General features: G+C 52.3%; 1 protein-coding gene across 2 annotated transcripts in view; it reads left to right on the top strand.

The window, feature by feature from the left end:
• FHOD1 (formin homology 2 domain containing 1) overlaps positions 1 to 21,118 on the top strand; it is a 32,986-nt gene extending 11,868 nt beyond the window's left edge. The window contains exons 4-24 of one of the 2 annotated variants that reach the window (XM_081872362.1): positions 4,975 to 5,042; positions 5,394 to 5,499; positions 7,646 to 7,740; positions 8,675 to 8,786; positions 8,982 to 9,076; positions 9,198 to 9,341; positions 9,484 to 9,692; positions 10,034 to 10,144; positions 11,031 to 11,054; positions 11,703 to 11,756; positions 12,708 to 12,823; positions 12,975 to 13,948; positions 14,689 to 14,841; positions 15,059 to 15,241; positions 15,627 to 15,746; positions 16,460 to 16,621; positions 17,587 to 17,777; positions 18,093 to 18,285; positions 18,485 to 18,644; positions 19,472 to 19,648; positions 20,145 to 21,118. In XM_081872362.1, coding sequence (XP_081728488.1) covers positions 4,975 to 5,042; positions 5,394 to 5,499; positions 7,646 to 7,740; positions 8,675 to 8,786; positions 8,982 to 9,076; positions 9,198 to 9,341; positions 9,484 to 9,692; positions 10,034 to 10,144; positions 11,031 to 11,054; positions 11,703 to 11,756; positions 12,708 to 12,823; positions 12,975 to 13,948; positions 14,689 to 14,841; positions 15,059 to 15,241; positions 15,627 to 15,746; positions 16,460 to 16,621; positions 17,587 to 17,777; positions 18,093 to 18,285; positions 18,485 to 18,644; positions 19,472 to 19,648; positions 20,145 to 20,227 — 3,530 coding nt within the window. In that variant the 3' untranslated portion in view covers positions 20,228 to 21,118. The remainder of the gene's footprint in view (positions 1 to 4,974; positions 5,043 to 5,393; positions 5,500 to 7,645; positions 7,741 to 8,674; positions 8,787 to 8,981; positions 9,077 to 9,197; positions 9,342 to 9,483; positions 9,693 to 10,033; positions 10,145 to 11,030; positions 11,055 to 11,702; positions 11,757 to 12,707; positions 12,824 to 12,974; positions 13,949 to 14,688; positions 14,842 to 15,058; positions 15,242 to 15,626; positions 15,747 to 16,459; positions 16,622 to 17,586; positions 17,778 to 18,092; positions 18,286 to 18,484; positions 18,645 to 19,471; positions 19,649 to 20,144) is intronic. The other variant, XM_081872363.1, reaches the window with a different exon arrangement.

The following is a 21,118-nucleotide window of genomic DNA, read 5'->3' as shown; positions in this document are numbered from 1 at the left end:
GATGGAATTAACTTCCACAAGAGATAATGATGGTCACTAACTTGGATGATGTTAAAAGAGAAATAGACAATTTCATGCCTATGAAATAGACAATTTCACGTCCACTAGCCACAATGGCTGTGTTCTACCTCCACTGTTGGAGAAAGGATACTTCTTAATACCAGTTTCTGGGGATTTCCACAGGGGAGAAGTTTGCTGCATGCATGTTGTGCTTATGTACATCCCATAGGCTTCTAGTGGGCCTCTTCTTTGAGAACAGGATGTTGGGTCGCTGGTCTGATTCAGCAACCTGATCTCATCTATGTGGGGTGTTTGAGTTGCCATCACAAAGCTGACTACCTCCCCTACATATCACCAGTTGCTTTTGAAGCTTCTTTCAGTTTCCAAAGCAGCTGACAGTCTGGGGAGAAAAGCAAGTCTAAATCCCAGGTCCTTGCTTGGGGATGGGGCTGCCAGTTACACTTGCCCTGGGCCTTGGAGGGCTAAGTTGGCCATGGGGCCGTGCCAGTGACTGGCTGCTTTTTGGTTTGAGGTTATAACTTTATTCCACTAGGACTCCTGCCCCCAAGCCTCAGACAAGCTCTGCACAGGCCTGCTGAATTCCCCTTCAATGCACTGGGCTAGTTTCCTGGTTGCTGGATCCTGAACATAGCCTGGTGCTCCTCCTTGCCCAGAAAGTGATGGGGAAAGAGGACTAAGCAGGTGCCATCTGGTGACGAACGTGGCTCTCTGCTGCTATGTCTGTTCATGTGAATGTTTGGCCCTTCATTTTCAGGAGTTGGAAGAAGCACTCTGGGCAGCCTGGCAACATCTCCTGGGTTTTCTGCCTTCAATTATTAACAAGCACCTTTTAGGTCTTAAAAACTTGTTCAAATTTTTAACACGTGATGAAACCTTTTTGGTTATATCCAGTTGCATCCCTCTGTTGTCCTTGGTGCCAGGCAATAGAAGGGACACCTCTCCTCCCTCTGGCACCAGGTCTGTGGGCTCTTTGTGTAGGGCTGGCCCTCTCCTAGATGCCTGCCCTGCTCCCCCACCTCCCCATTCAGCTGATGATTCCTCCTGTGGAAACAATTGTGCCCTCCTGCAGAGTGAAGTTTGCAAGGAATTCCAGGGAGGCTCCCACTGCTGCATTTAGGCCTGTTGCCCAGTTGGCTGTCTTCCGTCTCATTTTAAGCCACAACAGCTCCAGAGTGCCATAACCTCATTCAGTTCAAGTTGGGTAAACTTTTAATTTTGGAGATGTGCGGGAAGGGCAGTGCTATTCCACCGGAGGTTGTCACACAGCGTGTGCCTTGAAATGCAGGAGCTGGGAACTTGTGAAGAATCCGTCCTGCTTCAGAGCCAGGCAGCCAAAATGCTCCTTCGAGAACTCCTGCTTCCATTGTTGTGGCAGGGGAAGTGAACAGCCCATGGGAACGTGGTGGTTCCTTAGGCAGCTTATAGAAAGCACACAATAAGATCATTTTAAAATGAAAGAGAAACCTACATACAACTTTTTAACCTGTGGTTCTTGAAGATGAGAAAGTTTTGCAAGGGTTGGTAATTTGACAGGCCCCACATGCTTCCATTTGAAGGGGGAAGGCATGATGTATAAAGGCATGTGAGAATAATGCTAGATTGAATGCAGCTAGTGTTTGGGAAGATACTCTTCACTGCTAGCCTGTTGGGTGAGTCTTTCACCGTAACCGTAACCATGCTTACTTGTGGGTAGGCTCATGGTTGGTTGTATAAGAGGGGATCTCCTGGTGCATTTGCAAGCTTCCTTCCACCTGCAATATGCAGCTGTTAGGTGGAGGTGTAATATCTTTGCCACAGACTCATAGCCTACCAGAGGCAGTGGCCAAGTCCATTAACTTAGCTGCTGTCATTTTGCTGAAATGGGACTCTCTGACCTCTTGAGCAACAGCATTCCCAAGAAGACAATTGGGACTGCTGCACAAGTGGCTCTTCCTCTCCTGCACCTTCTGAGCTGTCCCCCCTCTTTCCTTCCTGTCTGTCTGATCCATGTCTGGCTCTTTTCCTCTGTGTGCACATGCTCTTTGGCTCACGTGCCCATTCCCAGCAGTGGCACTGTCATCGGCATGCAGATGTGCTCCCTTGCCAGACCCTTGTGCAGCAGGCTGTCAAGGCAGGAAGTGTTGGAGGTTTTGTCTTCATTCATAGAGGAAGTGGAGCTTCCGTTCTGCCTCCTGCTCATCTCCACCTTCGCAGGCTGCCACTGCTGTAGTAAAATCTACTCTTGCTCCTTTGCAGACTCCAGGGTGAGACCCCTGTGCTTTGAGTGGAGTAAGAGTGACTTGGAAAGCAAGATGCTAGGAGCAAGGTGCTCGTCCTCCTAACCAGCCCCCTGGACCTGCTAAGACCCTGCCCTCAATCCCCACCCGAGGCAGCTGCCTTCACCACTGCCTGTCTGTCTCTGCACTTGCTTGCCTGCCTGTACCTCCCACATCCCTTTGCGAGCAAGCAGTGATTCCTATGAATGCTGCAACTTGATGGAGTGGGGAGCAAAATGGGGGTGCAAATGGGCACCTTCACCTGCCTTACCATTCCACCTGCAGGGGGTCAGGACATCCCTACCACCTGTTCAGCAGTCACACCAAGAAGAAGCAGAAGTCCCAGATGGTACTAGTGGAGCAGGGCCGGTGACCTCTCTGCTATACCATTCTCTTTGAGAGAGAATGCCTCAAGGGAAAGAGGCATTACCTGCAATTTCATTTTGACTAGTCAGTGACACTGGCTACCTTGACATCTTGGTGCCTGAGGAAGGAGTTGCAATTGGCACATCCATGTCTCGATGGAGCTTTGGTCTGTTCCAGGGAGGAAGAGGAACCCCCTCCGCTTGCTTGTTTATAGTGTGCAGGTCCCGTGGTCTGGCTCTGGGGAGAAGAAAGAGCAGCCTGGCCTCCCTCCCGCTCTCTTTTGTCAAAGGTCTCCGTCTGTGCATAGGAAGCTGTAAGAGATATTTATATAGTATTGCAGAAAACAGGAAGACTGCAAGCTCTGCGCCAGCCGGGCCGGCCTTACTTGGGCTACAGCTGCTCTCTGGCACTTGGCCCACAGAGGTGGCCTGAGGAGAATGGCCGCAGCTACTCTTCTGTTTTGGAATGGGGTCACTGGAAAGAAGAGGGGGCAGGCAGAGCCGAAGGAGCAACCTTTGGCAATGCCACTTTGCAAGGGGAAAGGGCCATAGCTTTGTGGTAGAAGAGCATCGGCAACTCCTGCCTGTTGTCAGTGGCAACACTCCTGCCTGGGAAGAGATCCTCAGCCGCAGGAAGGCCGATGAGAGGGAGGGCTGGCCAGAGGAGCTGATTCTCTCTGCTCCAAACCTGAGCCAGTATTGGCTTCAGAAGACGGAAGCCCCACAGGGGCGGTTGCTTTCTGGGGAGGGGTAGAAGAGCAGCTGTTAGGCATGCAGAAGGTCCCAGGTTCAATCCCCACTAGCAGCATTTCTAGGTGAGGTTAGGAATGTCCTCTGCGTGAAACCCTTGAGCGCCATGGCTGGCTCTCAGTGTATGTATACTTTTTGAGCTAGAGGGACCAAGTGGTCTAATGACTCCATATAAGGCAGATGATGTGTTCTGTACCATAGGCATTGTGTGGTGCCCTTTATTCCTTGTTATTATTATTTGTTTTATTATTATTTATTAGACGTATATACCGCCCTTCATCAAAAGATCTCAGGGTGGTTCGCAATATTCTCCACAGTTGTGCTCCCCACACAACTGAATCACGCCCCTTTGCCCTTTCCTGCTCTCCCTTTCCACTCTGCCTTCTGTGTCTGGTCTGACTTGAGTTGCAAGCCTGTGCAGTGCCCATGAGTTGAGGTGGGGGCTGCAGGAAGGACAAGAGAAAGCAGATCCTCCAGAGTCAGCCCTGGAAGCCCCACGGTGCTCAGGGGTTTCTGGGGGGTGATGAGGCACCCCTTAGGGCCTCCCTCTGGGGCTGGGCCAGGCCACTTCAGATGCCCAGGAGGGACTGAATGGCTGGACACTCCCGGACAGAAGTAGGCGAACTTGTCAAGATGGGCTTGCCCAGAAAAGGGGCCTTAAACAGAGGGAGAAATTGCAGGCTACTTCTAAACATCCAGGGAGGTTCTGGCTCAGAGGGAGCATTGACAGTCTGTTTTCTCAGCATCTGAAGTGATGCTTCTGTTGCTGGGCTGATTCATAGGAGCCTTCTTGGGCAGCAAATGTGTGAGAGAGAGCCACGTGGCAGTGGTGCCAATGAAGGAGAGAGTAGCCTATATCCTGGCAGCTGCACCAGTTGCAATTTCTGAAAGTCTTCAAAGGCAGCCTGATGTAGGGCTCCTTACACTGGATTGTCTTTGATGTTACCGGTATGAAAGTAGGAGAGGATTCATCCACCCTTTCTAGATAAGAAAGTGCATGCTATGAGATTTAAAAGTTCTTTTAGAAACTCCCTCTAGCTATATAAAGTGCTCAGGTTCAGGGATGGCAGCCAGTCCCAAACCTCAGCCCTTTAGTGCTATAGCACAGTGGAGGACGTTTTTAGGCATGGGGGCGGAGGAGCTGCCCCTTTCCTTCCCATAAATTGCATCAAAGTGCTCAAGTATAGAAATGCTTTTGGGTGGAAAAGACTGAACTTGCAAAATTAAAAGGGAAGCAGGTGCTTGTGGGGTTCTCTTCTTTGGGTGGGCCAGTTGTTTCTGGTCAGCTGCAGCTACTGTGCTTATTCTGCCTTGCTTGGTTTTGCTTCTTCAAATAATGGCAAGTGACTGGCCCCAGGTCATCCAGGGCCTTGAACCCTGGTTGCCCAAGTCTTACTCTGGCATTTTCACTGCTGTGCCACATCATTAGGTTGTTTTTGCATTCTTTCAAGCTATCACTTCCAGGCATCCTGAAAGCAGCTGGTGAGGAGAGGTCTCCTCCTGCTGCTGATTCTTTTGGAGCTCTGAGATGGACCCAGGGGTGCCTGTTCCTTATGGACAGAAATGTTTTGTTTTTCCTCCAGAGAAGCTCTACAGGTCAAAGGGCCCTGAACTGAGGCGCTCCCTGTTCTCACTGAAGCAGCTTTTCCAGGTAAGGCTCCTGCCAGGCCCGCCCTGTTCTGCCCCCAGCAGGTGCGGCTTTGTTGGGGGGTGGGCGATTGAGCCAGCCAGCCCACCGCTCTGTGTGGACACCACAGGCTCTGCTGCTGACTCTTCATTTCCCCTCCTCTTTGCTCTTGCAGCTTCTGCTCTCCTCTTGTGAGACTGGACGGTGCACAGACCTGTTCCCTATATGAGAAGGCAATAAGCAGTCAGCCTCCCCCCATGCCCCCTCCCCCATCAGGAGATTCTCCTTGTGGGCTGCAAGTGGAGGGGTGAGCATGCACAGTACAACCTTTTTCTGCGGATTGCAAACATTCCTCTCTCTGGATTTCTGCTGCAGGAGGATAAGGACCTGGTGCCTGAGTTTGTGAATTCAGAAGGGCTGACGTGTCTCATCACAGTGGGAGCTGAGGCTGACCAGAATTACCAGAACTATATCCTCAGGGGTAAGTGACCAGCAGGAAGTTGAGAGAGAGAGAGAGAGAGAGAGAGAGAGAGAGAGAGAATGAGAATGAGAATCTGAGCCCCTAGAGTGGATAACATTTGGGACCTCCCACCAAAGAGTCAGTCGGTGAAATTAAACTGACACCTAAAATTCCCAACTGAATATCCAGAAAAAAGGATAGAGCACCCTAGAGATCTCTGGGAGGAGTCTTTTAAGTGGAGTTCTTTCCCAGTTTTCATCTGTACTGAAATTGTTTTAAATATGTTTTTTATTATTTTATCCCTTGCTGTTTGCCACCTGGGGCTCCTTGGGGAGGAAGGGTGGAATATACATTTAATAAATAGACAGATGCTGTGGCTTCCCCTTTTTGCGGTCTGCATTTGCCCATGTAGGATGTTGATCTGAGGGATGCTGGCAGTGAGGACTGTGTGTGACTCTTGTCTCTGTCTCTCTGCCTCCCTGATGCTTAATCCAGTATGGGGAGCAGATCCAAAGCTGGTGTAGGCAGGATTTGCAGGACTTATTTCTCCTGTTTGCTTTTAAGCATTCCTATATTTTCCTGCCTGAGCAAAATTTCAGTGGCCAGGTTTAGACTGCTGCTGAGGGATAGTGGCTAGGTGAGGAGATTTGGCTGTACTAGGAAGTTTTTTGTGGTTAGGTTTTTTAATGGTTTTGACCCATTTCTGAGCCTTCCAGGTGTGGTGATAGCTCCATCTCACTGGCTACTCAGCTGGGGATGTGCAAACAGGCAAAATTAAGCGTGTAAAATTTCAGCTGCAATTCATGAGCCATCTTGGAGAGGCCACTTTTTCTTTTCTTTTTCTTTTTTTAAAATGATCTTTATTGGTTTTACAGATTTTACAAATTTCACATCATAATACATAATACATAATACATAATACATAATACATAATACATACCTTATTCCTTTTTTAGAGTTAAAGTATTAAGGTTAAAAGTTGAGAGGCCACTTTTTCTTAATGACAGAGCTTTGGGCCCCAATTAAAGGAGATGTTGGTCTCCATGATCATCTCTTTTCTCCTAGGACCATGGCACCAGTGGAGGGAAGGAGCTGAGACCTTTTCTGTCTGCTCCCCACCCCCCTTCTGATGCTATTTCCTCTGATGTCACTCATGGACAAATACTGTTTGCCCTGCTGTAAGGAAGATGTGACTGTGTGTCTATTTTCCCAAATGGGGCAAGCAGCAACTGGGGGAAGGTATCAGACTCCCCCCACATGGCTGGTTTTAAAACCTTCATTTGGCCCTTAGTCTCAGGGGCTTGTGACTGGAAGGGACCTTTTGTAGACCTGGCAGCCTCTGTGGGTCCTGTTGATAAAGAGGACTCTTTTGGAAGTAGCCTAACTTTGCAGCTTGCACCTCAGGGTGGAAACAGCCTGCCCTGGCCTCAGCAGCCTTTTGTGCCAAGTCATTCATGTCAGATGTGCAAATCAATCCATACTCCTGACAGCTAGCCTGCCCTACCCACCTGCCTCCTCTGGGCACTGCCATCTGCTGTGTAGCAACTCCTAGTAGTATTAGTAATAATATTATTGCATTTATTTATATCCCACCTTTTTTTCTAAACTTGGGACTCAAGGCAGCTTACACAAATTAAAATGGCACACATAACATACAAGAAACTAAAAGCATAAAAAGAGAATAGTTAAAAAGTAATTAAAATTCTACAGAATAAAAACAAAAACAAATGTATTTAAAATACAGATAGTATAAAACAGCACAGCACTATTAAAAGCCCCTTCCTTAAAAGAACACTCAGTTCCCAATGTTGGAATAAAACAGTCTTCACCTGCCGGCAGAAGGACAACAAGCAAGGAGTCAGTCTAGCTTTTGTAGGAAGGGAGTTTCAAAGTCTGGGAGCAGCCACTGGAAAGACCCTCTCCTCACATCACCACCTAGTGTCCCACTCCCTAATTTGATGTCTGCATGGCGGGGTGGGGGGACAGACAACACCCTGAAAGGCAAAGAGTCAGACTGAGATGGAGGGACCAGAGGAGGGAGCAGAGGAGACTTGCTGCTGAGTGGCAGGCATCGTGTGGACGCTCCACTGCAAGCAAGTGAGCAAGGCACATCAGTTGCCCATGGCCAGCTGGCATCCTTACAGTGCTCTTTGCTCCTTCCTTCCAGCTCTCAGCCAGATCGTGCTCTTTGTGGATGGGATGATGGGGGTGATAAACCACAACGAGACTGTGCAGTGGCTGTACACGCTGTGTGGGAGCTTGGTGAGTATGTGGCTGTCACAGAAGGAAAGATCCCCTTGTGAGCATCAGAAGAGCCCTGAAGCCGAAGCTGGATCAGGTCAGTGGCCCACTTAGTCCAGCATCCTGTTTTTACCATGGCCAACCAGATGCCCCAATGGGAAGCCCACAAGCAGCAACTGGTATTCAGAGACAGTGGAGGAAGAACATAGCAATTGTGGCCACAAATTTGTCTATTCCTCCTTTAAAGCCATCCAAGCTGGTAGCTATCGCTGCCTCCTGTGGGAGGGAGTTCGGTACAGTGGTACCTCTGGTTAAGAACTTGATTCGTTCTGGAGGTCCGTTCTTAACCTGAAACTGTTCTTAACCTGAGGTACCACTTTAGCTAATGGGGCCGCCGCACGATTTCTCTTCTCATCCTGAAGCAAAGTTCTTAACCCGAGGTACTATTTCTGGGTTAATGGAGTCTGTAACCTGAAGCGTCTGTAACCCAAGGTACCACTGTAGTTTAATTATGCCCTGCGTGAATAATACTTTCTTTTATCTGTCCTGAATCTTCCCGCATTCAGCTTTGTTGGATGTGCACAAATTCCAGTGTTACAAGAAAGGGAGGTGGGATGGGCTTTGAAAAGAGAGGGTTGTGTGATGTCCTCCTGACTGAGGCCCAGTTTCCAGCTCCTTCCATCCAGCTTTTCTCACCTCCCTCCACAGGAGAAGGTCATGGTCTCAGTGGCAGAGGAACCAATACCCAGTGGCATCTCAAGGCAAGACGGGAAAGTCTCCAACCTGAAACCCTGGAGAGCTCTGGCTAACAGTCAGCGCAGGGGAGGTCAGGCTGAGTTTGATTGAACAGGATGCTAACTAGATGGGCCACTAGCCTGATTCTGAAGGCTTTTCTTATGAGTAGAGCCCAGTAGCCTGGCCCACTATTAAGCAACTTCTGCTGTCCCTCTGCTAGTACCGCCTGGTGGTGAAGACAGCTCTGAAGCTGCTGCTGGTCTTTGTGGAGTTCACGGAATCCAATGCCCAGCTGCTTGTCCAGGCCGTCATAGCGGCAGAGCAGGTCAGAGGTGAGTGTGCCACACGGCTGCCCAAGGAAGAGAGAGAGAGAGATGGGTCTGATCCCATTAGCCTCAAGATAGGGAAGAGCGGTCAATGAACCACAGCAGGCAGCCCCTTGCTGGTCCAGGTCAGTGATGAGGAGAAAGGAGGGTCTTTTCCTTGGCTTGTGTGGTCAACCACATGCCTTACTCATTGCCTTGCAGGTGGTTTTCCGTGGTCTCCCATCGTGGCAATCCTGGAACAGAAGAATGGAGCTGACACGGAGCTTCAGGTGTTCGCCATGACACTCATCAACAAGGTGAATATTGCCCAGGTGGGGAGGGAAGCAGCAGGTGTCAGGCTGTTTTGCTGGGCTGGGCTGAGCCAGGCTGAGCACCTTTCCTGCCCTGACTATGGTGCCCTGTGTTGGTGTTGTGCAGACTCTGGCTGCCCTCCCTGACCAGGATTCCTTCTATGATGTGACAGACTGCTTGGAGCAGCAGGGCATGGAAAGCATCATCCAGCAGCACATGACCAACAAGGCTACTGACCTGGACTTGAAGCAGCAGCTGGTTATCTACGAGGTGACGCATCTTCCCCCTTGGCGGGAGGGAGCTGGATATAAAGAGGAGGCCTCTAGAAAAGCAGGCAGCTTCCCCACTACATACTCAGCACCTAGCAGCCTGCCCTACCAGGCCCCACCCTGAGCTTCTGTCTTCCTTGCAGAATGCCCTCAAGTACGAAGATGGTGTGGAAGAGCCTCCCCCTGGAACACGCAAGGAGCGGAGGAAAGGGGAGGAAGGCCGGAAGGGGCAGCGACGCTCCCTGGGCTACATCCTGGCCCAGGAGGAAGGCCAAGGGGCTCGACCTGCAGAGAACTTCCAGCCCAGTCCAGCAGAGGCTCCCAGCCTGGACAGAGAGAGCAGCCAAGACAGGTGAGTTGTTGGCCAAGGCAGTTTCTGCTTGTGGCTTTTGCTCTGCACGGAACTGGTGGGAAAGAAGCTGAGCCAAGAAGGTTGAAAAGGCCCAGCCCAAAGAGTGGGGCAGTTGGCGGAAGTTGGCAGGAGGCAAAGGGAGGCTGGAAGAGGAGCATGTGGGTCCTCCAGAGGCCACCTTTGCCTGCCTGTGGTGATCTCGCCTCAGAACCCCTCACCCGGCCCAGGCGGCCCTGTTCCAGGGAGCTGCCTCAGAACGACTAGAAAGTCTTGATGGGCCCCCATTGGAGCCTTGTGTGCTCACAGCCCTCCTCCTGCTCTCCCCCCTCTCCCTTTTCCAGGCCTGCCTTCAAGAGCATGTACAGCAGCGCATCCAGCGTCCAGCTTTCCACGCCATCTGTTCCTGTGGAAGAAGAGCAGAGTGGCAGCCTGGGCGAGAGGAGCATTTTCAAGTAGGTCTCTCTGGCCAAAGGGGACACAAGATCTCTCCCTGCTCAGAGCTGCCAGAAGCACTGAGCTTAGTATATTGGGCTGGGGGGCAGGTGAGGAGATGTGGGGGAAGATATTGACCATACTGGGGAGATTCAGGAGCCCTTTGGAAGCTCCAGGGGAGATGGACTTGACTCTCCCCATTCTCTTCTTCCCTGGCCAGCAGTTCTGAGGAGGCAGCTGTGGCAAGGAGGTGTCTGGTTAGCAATGGTGGATGGGGAGGAGGTGGCAGCCCCTGCTGTCCACTAAGGCAGCTCCCCTTCCAAAGGGGCTTTTTCATGTCCTGCAGGGTAGGGTGGGGTGCAGCGTGGCAGTGAGAAATGCAGCAGGAGCCTTAGAAGAGGAGGGGGCCTGTGGTGGTGGTTGAAAGAATCTGGTGGCTCTGATGCAATTCACCCAAAGTGAATTGAGTCTATAATCAAATACTTGCCCCCCTCCTTTCTTGAGATGGGCTTCTGTAACCCTCCCCACATGATGGAGGGTCCTGCTGTAGATGGGAGGGAGGTGCAGGGGGGATTCCGCCCCCCCTAAATGGTGCTGAACCCCTTCCTCAGCAAGTGCTGAAGGAAGGCAGGAGAGTTCAGAGCACAGGCGGATTGGAGGGTGGCAGGTTTTTCTGTGGGTGGGGGTAAGGGCCTGCTGGGCTGGGAGAGGCAGTCATCCTTGTTGCACAAGTTGGACATTGAAGCAAGATGTCCTGGAGAGTCCCTTTTCTCACCTCTTCTCTCCTCTTATTGTGCCCTCACCTCCTTCTGCTCCTGGCCCAGCCCACCACCCCTCTTCTTTTTCTTCTTCTGCCACCTACTTCTCTCGCGTGCTCTCCTGCTTAAACTCCCTTTCCTTTTCCAGACTTCACGAAACTGCCCCTGCTTGGTAAGTGATGCCAAAGATGTATCTTGTGTGTGTGTTTGCGTGTGATGCTCTTGGCCCTATGGTTTCCTTTCCTCTGCTGTTCATAGCTTTGAATTATTGAAGGAGGGATCTGTTTTCAGGCTTGGGGCTTCTGGCATGTGGTTTGGGCTCCTCTTCCTTTGTGCTTCTCCAGCGACTTCTGGGTCTGGATCCTGCTGGATTGCCTTTGACACAACAGAGGAGGGGAGTATGTTGGGGTGAAGGGCCAAAGGTCTCAGCTGAACTGAGGCACCAGCAAAGAGGGGACACAATCCTGGACCAGTTTACAGAGTCAAGAGTGTGGCAACAGCCCCGTGTTGTACTTCTGAACAGCTGCAGTGTTTCCACTTGTGGTTGTGTGGCTGGCATCTGCTTGGGGCTCCAGGAGCAGACTTCTGAGGCCTTCGTGACCTTGGTGCATGCATGAGCAGCCCTTTCGTCCAGACTTGGAGCACCAAAATGAGTGGCTGCAGGGAAGTGAGGTGGGATTTCAGCTGGACAGGAGGAGTGAGTTCACCCCCAGATTGCATGGACCTCTCTGCTTTGGAGCTGGTGTAGCCTTGGCAGAGCTTGTGGGCATGCAGAGTGTGGTTCCTGTGCCCAGTGGCACTAACTGACTTTTTCTCCCAGGCAAGAGGAAAGCCCCTCAGTATGTGGGGACAAGCCTATTCTGAGGCGCTTTGAGTAAGTACAGAGAACATGTGTGTTTCATCAGGCTTAGGCTGGTGCTGGAGGTCTTGCTTTGGTTTCAGGCCCAGGAATTTGTTGATCCTTGTTGAGTTCCTCAGGCAAAGAATCCTCCTGAATCTCTGCAATGGCCTCAAAAGTGCCTGGTGGATGGAAGCCTTGGCCCCCTGCCACTGATAAAGGCCCTTCCTGGCCCTCTGGAGGCAGCTCATCCAGCAAGCTGCATTTGGGCCTCTTCTAGACCCACCATCCCAGCTGCCATGTTTCCTCGTACAGGGCAGCATTGATGGCAAGACCACCCAGTAGCCAACCCAAGTTACCTAGCAGAGGAGGTGAAGCTGAGAAGCAGCAGTGACTTGCCAAGGGACCCCCAGTGAATTACAGGGCTGAGTGGGGCTTGAGCTGCTGTGTGCCACCCACCCACTCTCTCTTCCATCTGCTGCACTGTCCTGGTCTATGCTGGCCTTCTGGTGCCCACAGGAGTGGGCAGGGAGCAGGACTCGGGGCTGGCTGAGGTACCATGCTTTCTTGACATCCCTTTCCCACCCCATAGGCTGCTGGGTTCTGTATGAGATGGGGCCCTGGACCAGTTGGAGTGTGGCTGTCCTGGAGCAGTCCTGTGTTGGAGAAAGCTGTAGGAGCTTGGGGAGAGAAGGCTGGAGGAGGGTCTGCACAGTTTCCTTTGCTGCTGCTATTGAGGATCTCTGCCTGTACCTCTTTAAACAGGCGCCGAGAGAGCTTTGGGCCTCAGAGGAACCACCACTGATGGGTGTCAGCATTTGTGCCAAGTGCTGGACCTCCTGCGTGTTGCAGCATCTGATAGATTGGCTCTACCAGTCTCTGGGGGGGACAGCTGTTGGGTGGGATGAGCCTCATCCTGCCTGCTGTGTGGTGATGGAACTTTGTGTCCCTGGTGCTGAATGATGTAGCATTTTGCTTCTCTCATAGAGCACGCTTCCTGGAAAATCTTGCTGCTTCCCAGAAAGAGAAGTTGGTTGCAATCTCCAAGGGGCGAGCCGAGGTCCTTGCTGAAGCTACTCCGAGCATTGAGCAGCTCTCCCCAGGTAATGCAGCAGAAGAGCCGGCAGAGTTTGCGACAATCCCTGGTTTGGCCAAAGGCTTGTTGTTGAGGCTTCTCCTTTTCTGTGCTGCTTGTCAACTGCCTAGCTTGTCTCCTTTCCTAGTTAAACCATAACTTTTCCTCTGTGCCCTTAGGGAGGTGGCGTGAAGGACAGGAGAGAAACGGTGATGGAACAGAGCTCAGCTCTGCATTGGCCTTGGCTGGCTTTGAAGGCGAAGAGGCCAGGGAGAGCCTGTCAGGCGAGGGGCTCTCCAGCAGCAGCCCTGGGCTGGGTCCCATTTGCACCCCAAGCCCAGAAAGCCCAGTTCTGCTGTGCGATGGAGAAGATTCCCAGAGCCACCCTGCACCTGGAAAGAAGCTCAACCTTGACACACTGTTCTCCAATAACAGCCCTGCAAGGCTGGAAGGGGTTATTCTTGCCCCAGCAGAAGAGTTCCAGGCAGACACCGGGAGTGAAGAAGGCAGCCCACAGAGCAATGGGAAACAGGGCAGCCCCTCCAATCTTCGGGCCCGGCCATTGCGGGCTCAGTTCAGCCTTGAGGCGGAAGCCAGCCTGCAGAGCCTGGAGAGGACTTTCATGACTCCCTACAGGAAGGGAGCGGAGGTGATGCGAGGGCCCCTGGAGCTCAGCCCCAAGCACCTGAAGATCAGAGATTTGGACTTCTCTGACCTGGGTGAGGAGGAAGACTTTGATATCCTAGAAACAGAGACTGTGCCTGACCATGTGGTTGTGGCTGCCAGTGGGGCTCCGGCCCCTCCACCCCTCCCTCCCAGCTGCCCTCCACCCCCACCAGGCTGTGCCTTTCCCCCTCCTCCACCCCCACCAGGCTGTGCCTTTCCCCCGCCTCCTCCACCCCCACCAGGCTGTCCTCCTCCAGGCTTGCTGGGCTCCTCCAGGGAGGATGCCCACTCCCCAGCAAAAAAGAAGAAAACTATTAAGCTCTTCTGGAGGGAGCTAAAGAACGTGGACAGCTCTGCCAGGCGGGAAGGAAGAGGAGACCCCTTTGGGCCAGCCACTCTGTGGGCATCTCTGGAGAAGGTGGAGGTTGACACCACCAAGATGGAACATCTCTTCGAGTCCAAGACGAAGGAGGTGCTTAGCTCGAAGGTAGGTTTTGGGCTCCTCAGTGTTGGCTACAGGAGGGAGGAGGACTCTCTCCTGAGCTTGGGCTGTGGGGTTCTTGCAGGAGGCTTTGCCCATGCTTTCTAGTGGGATTGTGGAAAGGGAATGCAGAGCATTTTTAATACACTTATTTTGAAATAAGTGTGCCAGAGGCTCAAAGCAGAGGAGCCCAAGGAGCTGCCTTGCCCTGAGTCTGACCCTTGGCCTGGTCTGACAGCAGCTTCCCTAGGGCTCTGGAAGCTCCCTTGGCCTGCTCCCTGGAGGTGCCAAGAACTGATCCAGGGACTTTGGGCTCTGCCCTTGAGCTTCTCTCTGGCTTCCAATCTCTCTATTCAGTGCTGCTCTTCCTTATCACTGCCCCTTCGACCCTCTTGCCTTCAAGGACTTCTAGCCCATGTGATTTCTTCTTCCATCTTGAATGTGCCTGGAGCAAGCTGCGCTGTCAGGGCCTAGCCAGCAGAGCCTCAGGCAGAGACTGTTCTTGTCAGTCAAAGAGAAGAAGCTTTGTCCTTTGCAGGCAGAGACCAGCCACGATCTTGCTCTGGGGTCCTCTGCCTGTCCTGCCCAGTCATGATGCTCGCATGTTGACATTGGGTCCAGGCCTCACCTGCCAGTTCCAAGCTACCTCGCAGGAGAGTTGTGGGGCTGAAAGAGGAGAACCCCCAAAGATAGGGTGATAGTGTGACAGACAAAAACATCAACCCTTCCCTTTTTTCACTCCCAAGAAAGCTGTTGATGGGAAGAAGCTAATTGTGGTTTTGGATCCCAAGAGGAGCAATGCCATCAACATCGGCTTGACAGCGCTGCCTCCCGTACACATCATCAAGACGGCAATTGTCAACTTCGATGAATTTGCAATTAACAAGGAAGGGATTGAGGTGAGAATTCTGTCTCTCCTGAGAACCCTTGACCATAAAGAGGCCTTCTGGACTACAACTTGCATCAGCCCCAGCTTCATTCGCTCATGCTGACTGGGACTGATGGGACTTGTGGTCCAGAGCATCTGCATGGCACCCAGTTTGGGAAAGCTGCCATAAAGGGCCAGGTGGAGTCATTGTGTCCTGACCCAACACCCTCTTCCCTCTTGTTTTGCAGAAAATCTTGACAATGGTTCCAACCGAGGAGGAGAAGCAGAAGATCCAGGAAGCACAGATGGCCAATCCCGATGTGCCTCTGGGTTCAGCTGAGCAGTTCCTCCTCGCTCTCTCCTCCATCACTGAGCTCACCGCCCGGCTTCAGCTGTGGGCTTTCAAGCTGGACTATGAGGCCATGGAGCAGGTACACCCCTGCTCAGGATCCTGCAGAACCTCTGAAATTGGGGATGGCGCAGGTGGATCCCTCCCCCAGAGCTCTAGCCAGTTCTCCCCATAAATTTGGCTGGACCTTCTTGCTGGGCTTAAAGGCAAGGGGGCCATCACTGGTGAACCAACCTGCAAGGGAACTGGCTGGCTTGGCGAGAGTGGCTGCTGTGGTTGGTCTGGCCACATGGCAAATAGTTCCAGGTGTTGCTCAGCTGCCCTTTGCTTCCTCCTGCTGCTGAATCCATCCATTGCTTTTGGGTCCTAAGCAAGAACCTGCGTATCTGGGCCAGCAATTTGCTTGCTCCCTCCAATTTCTGGAGGCAAACAGGTCCTTACAGCTTGTCTTCTGTGCTCCTGTGCAGGAAATTGCAGAGCCGCTTTTTGATCTGAAACTTGGGATGCAGCAACTGGTCAAAAACCAAACCTTCAAGTGTATCCTTGCCACTCTCTTGGCCATGGGCAACTTCCTGAATGGATCCCAGGTGAGGCATGTAAGGAGGGCGGGGGCAGGGGCTCAGTTCAGGAGCCAGCACCAAGCAGCTCTGAGCATATGCTGAGCACTATTTCCTTCAGCAGGTGGTCAGACATCTGGGATGGAGCCTGAGTTTTTTTGTTCACAGGGCCTGCCCAGATTTTTTTCTTGCCCAGCTGCAGCATTGGGCCCTCTTAATGTCCACTGTGGTCACAGGATGCTGCCTTCTGTCAGGTCAGGCACTTTGCCTGCATCGCCCTGGAGTCCACTCTGGCAGTGACTCTCAGACAGAGCCAGGTCTTTCTCCTCACTTGCACCCAGACCCTTTCCCAAACTGCAGGCACTGGGACCCTCCACCTGCCAGTGGATGTGCTGTGGGGGCAGGTGATCCTGCACCTGGAAGCTGGGGCTCCTTTGCAGGCATGCAGTGACTCTTCAGTGTCACACACAAGGGCTGTTGGCTGGCAGCTCTCGCCATCCCCATTGTGTGTGCATGTGTCAAGCACAAAGGCCTGTCTCAGGGCACATTGTGCAGGGAAGGTGGGAGGCAGGGCAGACTTTTAGGGCTGGTAGTGGCGACGGCACCTTCCTTTGGTGCAAGTAGCAGCTGCCGGGTGTCTGTCACGCTGCTGCAAAGAGAACAGGTGAGGAACCCTCTTCCTGGGCTCTGCTTCGTCCTCAAACCTGGTGCATCATCTTAAATTTCCATTTTTGGGGTTTCAGAGCCAAGGGTTTGAGCTGAGCTACCTGGCCAAGGTGTCAGAGGTGAAGGACACAGTGCACCGACAGACCCTGCTCCACCACCTGTGCCACTTCGTGGTGGAGAAGTTCCCGGACACGACGGACCTCTACTCAGAGATCGCCGCTATCACTCGCTCAGCCAAGGTCAGGGCTGTGTGGGTGGGTGGGTGGGGGGGCTTTTCTTCTCCTGCTTCTGTGAGGATTTGCTCTGAGAGCCACATCCTGGGCCAAACTCCTGTGTGCAGAATTATTTGTCTTTGAATTATTCGGCTTGTATATCACTTGAGTCCTTTTCTCAGACATATCTATCTATCATCTATCTATCTATCTATCTATCTATCTATCTATCTATCTATCTATCATCTGTCTATCATCTATCTATCATCTATCTGTATCTATCTCCTAGTGGGAACATGTTAAATAATGCACAGTAGCAATTATTAAACCACAGACCAAAACCCAGATTGAGTAAGAAGGAAGTTGACATGCTGAAACGTGTGCACAGGATGGCAACCAAGATAATAAAGAGTCTGGAAACCCAGCTTTATATATATGAGGAATGGTTGAGGGAGCTTGGTATGTTTAGCCTAGAGAAGAGAAGACAGAGAGGTGGTAGGACAGCTGTCTTCAAATATCTGAAGGGCTGTCACATGGAAGGTGGAGCAAGCTTGTTTTCTCCTCCTCCAAGGCGTAGGACCCAAACCAATGGATTCAAATGACCAGAAAGGAGATTCTGACTAAGCATTAGGAAAAACTTTCTGAAAGCAAGAGCTGCTCACCAGTGGAACAGACTTCCTTGGATGGTGGTGGGCCCTCCTTCACTGGAGGTTTTTTAACAGAGGTTGGATTTCCATCTGTTAGGGAGGCTTTAACTGTGATTCCTGCATTGCAGGGAGTTGGACTTAGATGGCCATTGGGATCCTTTCCAAAACTACCAATTTTATAATTCCATGAACTCTTTAACAACATCATGTTTAAAGTTGCCCGTATTTAAATGTTTTTACCTGCTGCGAAAAGGATAGTCCATTTGGCACCTGTGAGGAGCATTCCGCAGAGAGAAAGGGGGCTGTTGGCAAGAATTGCAAAGAGGCCTTGATATTTCCCTCCAGGTGGACTTTGATGCGCTGGCAGAAAGCCTCCTGCAGCTGGAGCGACGGTGTAGAGTGTCCTGGGAGAGCCTGAAGGCCATCACAAAGCACGACACCAAGCCAGCCTTGAAGAGCAAACTGATGGACTTCCTTCACTCCAGCACCCAGAAGATCGTCATCCTCAAGGTGGTCCATCGACGCGTGTTAAACAGGTCTGTGTTAAACAGGGGAGAGGCCTTTGGGCATCTGGCTTCCCACTGGGTGCCCTGGGTGGCCATTGTGAGGGCAGGGTGCTGGCTAGCCGGCTGGGCGTTTCTTCTGTTCTTGTGGCCTTTCTGGGGGTGTCGTTTTAGAGGTGTCCTTTTACGGATTACTCTGTTGATGTGGCTTGATGTTCAGTTTGTTTCTCTTGCTCGGAGAAGAGCAAGTGAGTGACAAAGGTTATAAATAAATGAATGCCCTGGGCAGGAAGCAGGGAGAGGGTGGCGATGCCAGTCAGTTTCCTGCAGTTCAGCCTCTGCCCGCAGGTTCCGCTCCTTTCTGCTATACTTGGGCTATGACCTACGCTTGGCACAGGAGGCAAAGGTCACGGGGTTCTGCCGGACCCTGCGGGAGTTTGCCCTCGAGTACCGCACCTGCCGGGAGCGAGTTCTGCAGCAGCAGAAGAAACGAGCAGTATATCGCGAAAGGAACAAGACCCGCGGCAGGATGATCACCGAGGCAAGTTCTTCCCGCCCCACCTAACCCTTGCCTCACCTGTCCAATGGAAACTTCCAGCACGTGAAGAGGCTTCCTAAGCCCTCTTGTGTCCTTGCAAGAGCAGCTCCTGTGACAACATCTGTGTTGTTGCCTCCCCAGCTGGCAGCAGGTGGTGTACCCCCTGCCCTTCCTCAATGCAGCGTTCTTTCTCTCATTGTAGATGGAGAGGTTTGCTACCGTCAGCAAGCCCGAAGACAGTCCCGCCCCCGCTGTGCTCTCGGCTAGCCCTGAACAGAAGGATGAAGCTGGCCACAAAAGCATGGCCACAGTGCTTATGTCCACTCCAGAGCCATCCGGCCGCCGCTCCCGAGCCAGCAGAGGTAGGGAGGTGGGGAGATGTGTCTGTCTCCAGGTAGGGTCGGTCTCCTTTCCCACCCTCATTCAGCTTCTTGGCCACTCCAGAGCCTCTCTCCCTGGGGGTCTCCCCAAACCACCAGCTTCCTAGCCACTGCCTGACCTTTACAGCTTTGTGTTCTCGCTTTCAGTGGTGGTTTGATAATTACAGTTGTTGCTGGAGTGGTTAAGAAGCTGGATCCTGACACAACGGATGGACAGTTTCCAGGTCCAAGCACTGGGTTGTGTCCCAGCTCTGAATGAGGTTGTGGGGCTGGTGCGTTGCTTGAGGGTGCTCTTAGATCCATCACCATTACTAAAGGCCCAGGTGAGTGCAGTGGATCAGAGTACCCAGGACCAGCTTTGCCAGGTGTGCCAACTATTATCATACCTGGACAGGGATAGTCTTGCCCTTTGCAGCCTCATGATCAGACTACTTTAATGTGGGGCTACCCTTGTGCCTGATCCAGAAGCTGCAACTAGTGCAAAATGCAGCCGCTTTGGGTGCTTGACAGGAGACCCAGCTTTACACATATGACTCCAGTGCAGAAAGATCAGCACTTTTGGCTACTGAACCCAAGTACAAAGGTTTGTTATTTACATTTAAAACCCTAAAGAACATGGGAGCAGCTTCCCTACCAGGCGGACACCCCCAGTGCAGGCCAGGCTGCTCTTTCAAGGAGCCCCTGCTGGTCAGCCTGCAGCTGGCAGGCTGTCTTTTGGTAACCATGCAGGTCTTTCTGTGATCAAGTCCAAAGTGGGAGGGAGCCTGCCTCTCGGGAGCTGGTTTTCACGGCAGCCTCCTCTGTTCTAGGTTTTGGGAAGATCAGCCCCGCCAGCGTGACCCCTCCTGAGGACGATGCCTCTGGCTCTCCTGAGGATGCCTCTGAAGAGATCATGGACCGCCTGGTGAAGTCTGTCACCCAGAGCACTCCTCCCCGGCCGGGTGCAGGGAAGGAGCGCAAGCGCTCACGTGGGAACCGGAAATCCCGTAAGCACAGAGCTTCTTTTATCGCCCCTTCACAGAGAGTGGCCATGTGTCTGTTTGTGTATGTGTATTCATTTGTGTGTGTTGAGCACGCTTGTATCTCCATGCCAGGCAACCCAAATTCAAGACTGGCAGAGAAGAGTGGCATTGCTTGTGCCAATTGGCCAAGAGGGCATCATTTATGAATTCAAACTTTGTTCCCGTTTCTTTTCCCCCTTTGCATCATTTCCTCTGTTTTTTTTGCCAATCAAGGGGCAGGAGTGAGAGCCATGAAGGGACTGTCCCACATTCCACTATATCTTCATTTGTTTCTCATTTGTTTTCTTACATTTATATCCCCCCTTTGCATCCAGGGGGCTCTAGTGGTACCAGCTTTGGCCTTGTTTTGGGACTGGGAGCTCCTGCCCCGTGGCTCTTAGGATGGGGGAATCCTAGGCTGCCTGTGTTAGAATGCCCCTGCTTACCTGGACTTTCTTGATCCCTTTGTGCTTCTTCTCAGTGAGGCGCACCCTGAAGAATGGCCTCAGCGACGAACTTGTCCAGGCTCTGGGCCTGGCACAGGCGGCTGGAGTAGCTGTGTGATGGCGAAGAGGGCCTGTGGCCTTGGAGGAGCTTCTGAGGTAGAGCAGACTGCCCATCGGCTGGAGGAAGCTGGGGCTGGCCACTGCTTGTGTGTCCAGCAGAGCCCTGTGATACCTGCACAGTTCTACGTGGGAGACACTCATCACCAGATTTGCCTCGAGTGGAACCTTGCCAGCATGTTTAGCTTTTGTCACTCCCTGAAGCCAGCCCCCTCACCTTCTCCTGACTGTGGTGCAGCTGGGGGGGGGGGGGCAGTGCTGGCCATGCTGTGCAAAGACTTTCTCAAAGTGTGGGGGAGGGACTCCACCTGCCTAGAAAAGTATTATTGTGTGTGTGTGTGTGTGTGTGTTGTGTTTAGACTGTTTCCGTCCAGCTCCTGATTGAGGGGCATGGCTCAGGAACGAGAGAGTTGGCTACCTGGCTGCTGGGAGCCACCTGGCTCCAAATCAATTAGCCTCTCTCTCTCCTGGGACTTCTCCTACTTAGCAGGTCAAATAGTCCACAGCCCTTCTGCAAGCCCGTCCACTCCTGACTGTGGGATGGAGCCACCTCCCTGGGCAGCCCTGAGCCCAATGAGCCTTGGGACAACCTCTTCCTGACCCCCCCCCCAAGACAGGCTCTGCTGGCCTGTGTTTGTCTGCAGCAGAGTCGCCTGCATCCCCTGTGTGATAAACTCCCAGCAGTCCCAACCTGAGGGTCCGTTCTGGGCAGCTGGAGAGCCGAGTGAGCAGAGGGGACATTTGGGCACCTCCCGCTGCCGTCCAGGTACAATCCTGAACAAGGGTTTAAAAAGCTGGCAGCCAGCTTCCCTGTTGCATAGAGCTCCTAATCAGTGGTTGGCTGGTGTTCAAATGAATAATGAGAAATAAAGGCTGTTACAATTCAGGCTGA

The sequence above is a fragment of the Podarcis erhardii genome (assembly GCF_964252035.2).
Source record: "Podarcis erhardii genome assembly, chromosome: 7".
Lineage (NCBI taxonomy): Eukaryota > Metazoa > Chordata > Lepidosauria > Squamata > Lacertidae > Podarcis > Podarcis erhardii.
Note: the sequence above shows the minus strand (reverse complement) of the source record. Positions and strands in the feature narration are given on the sequence as shown.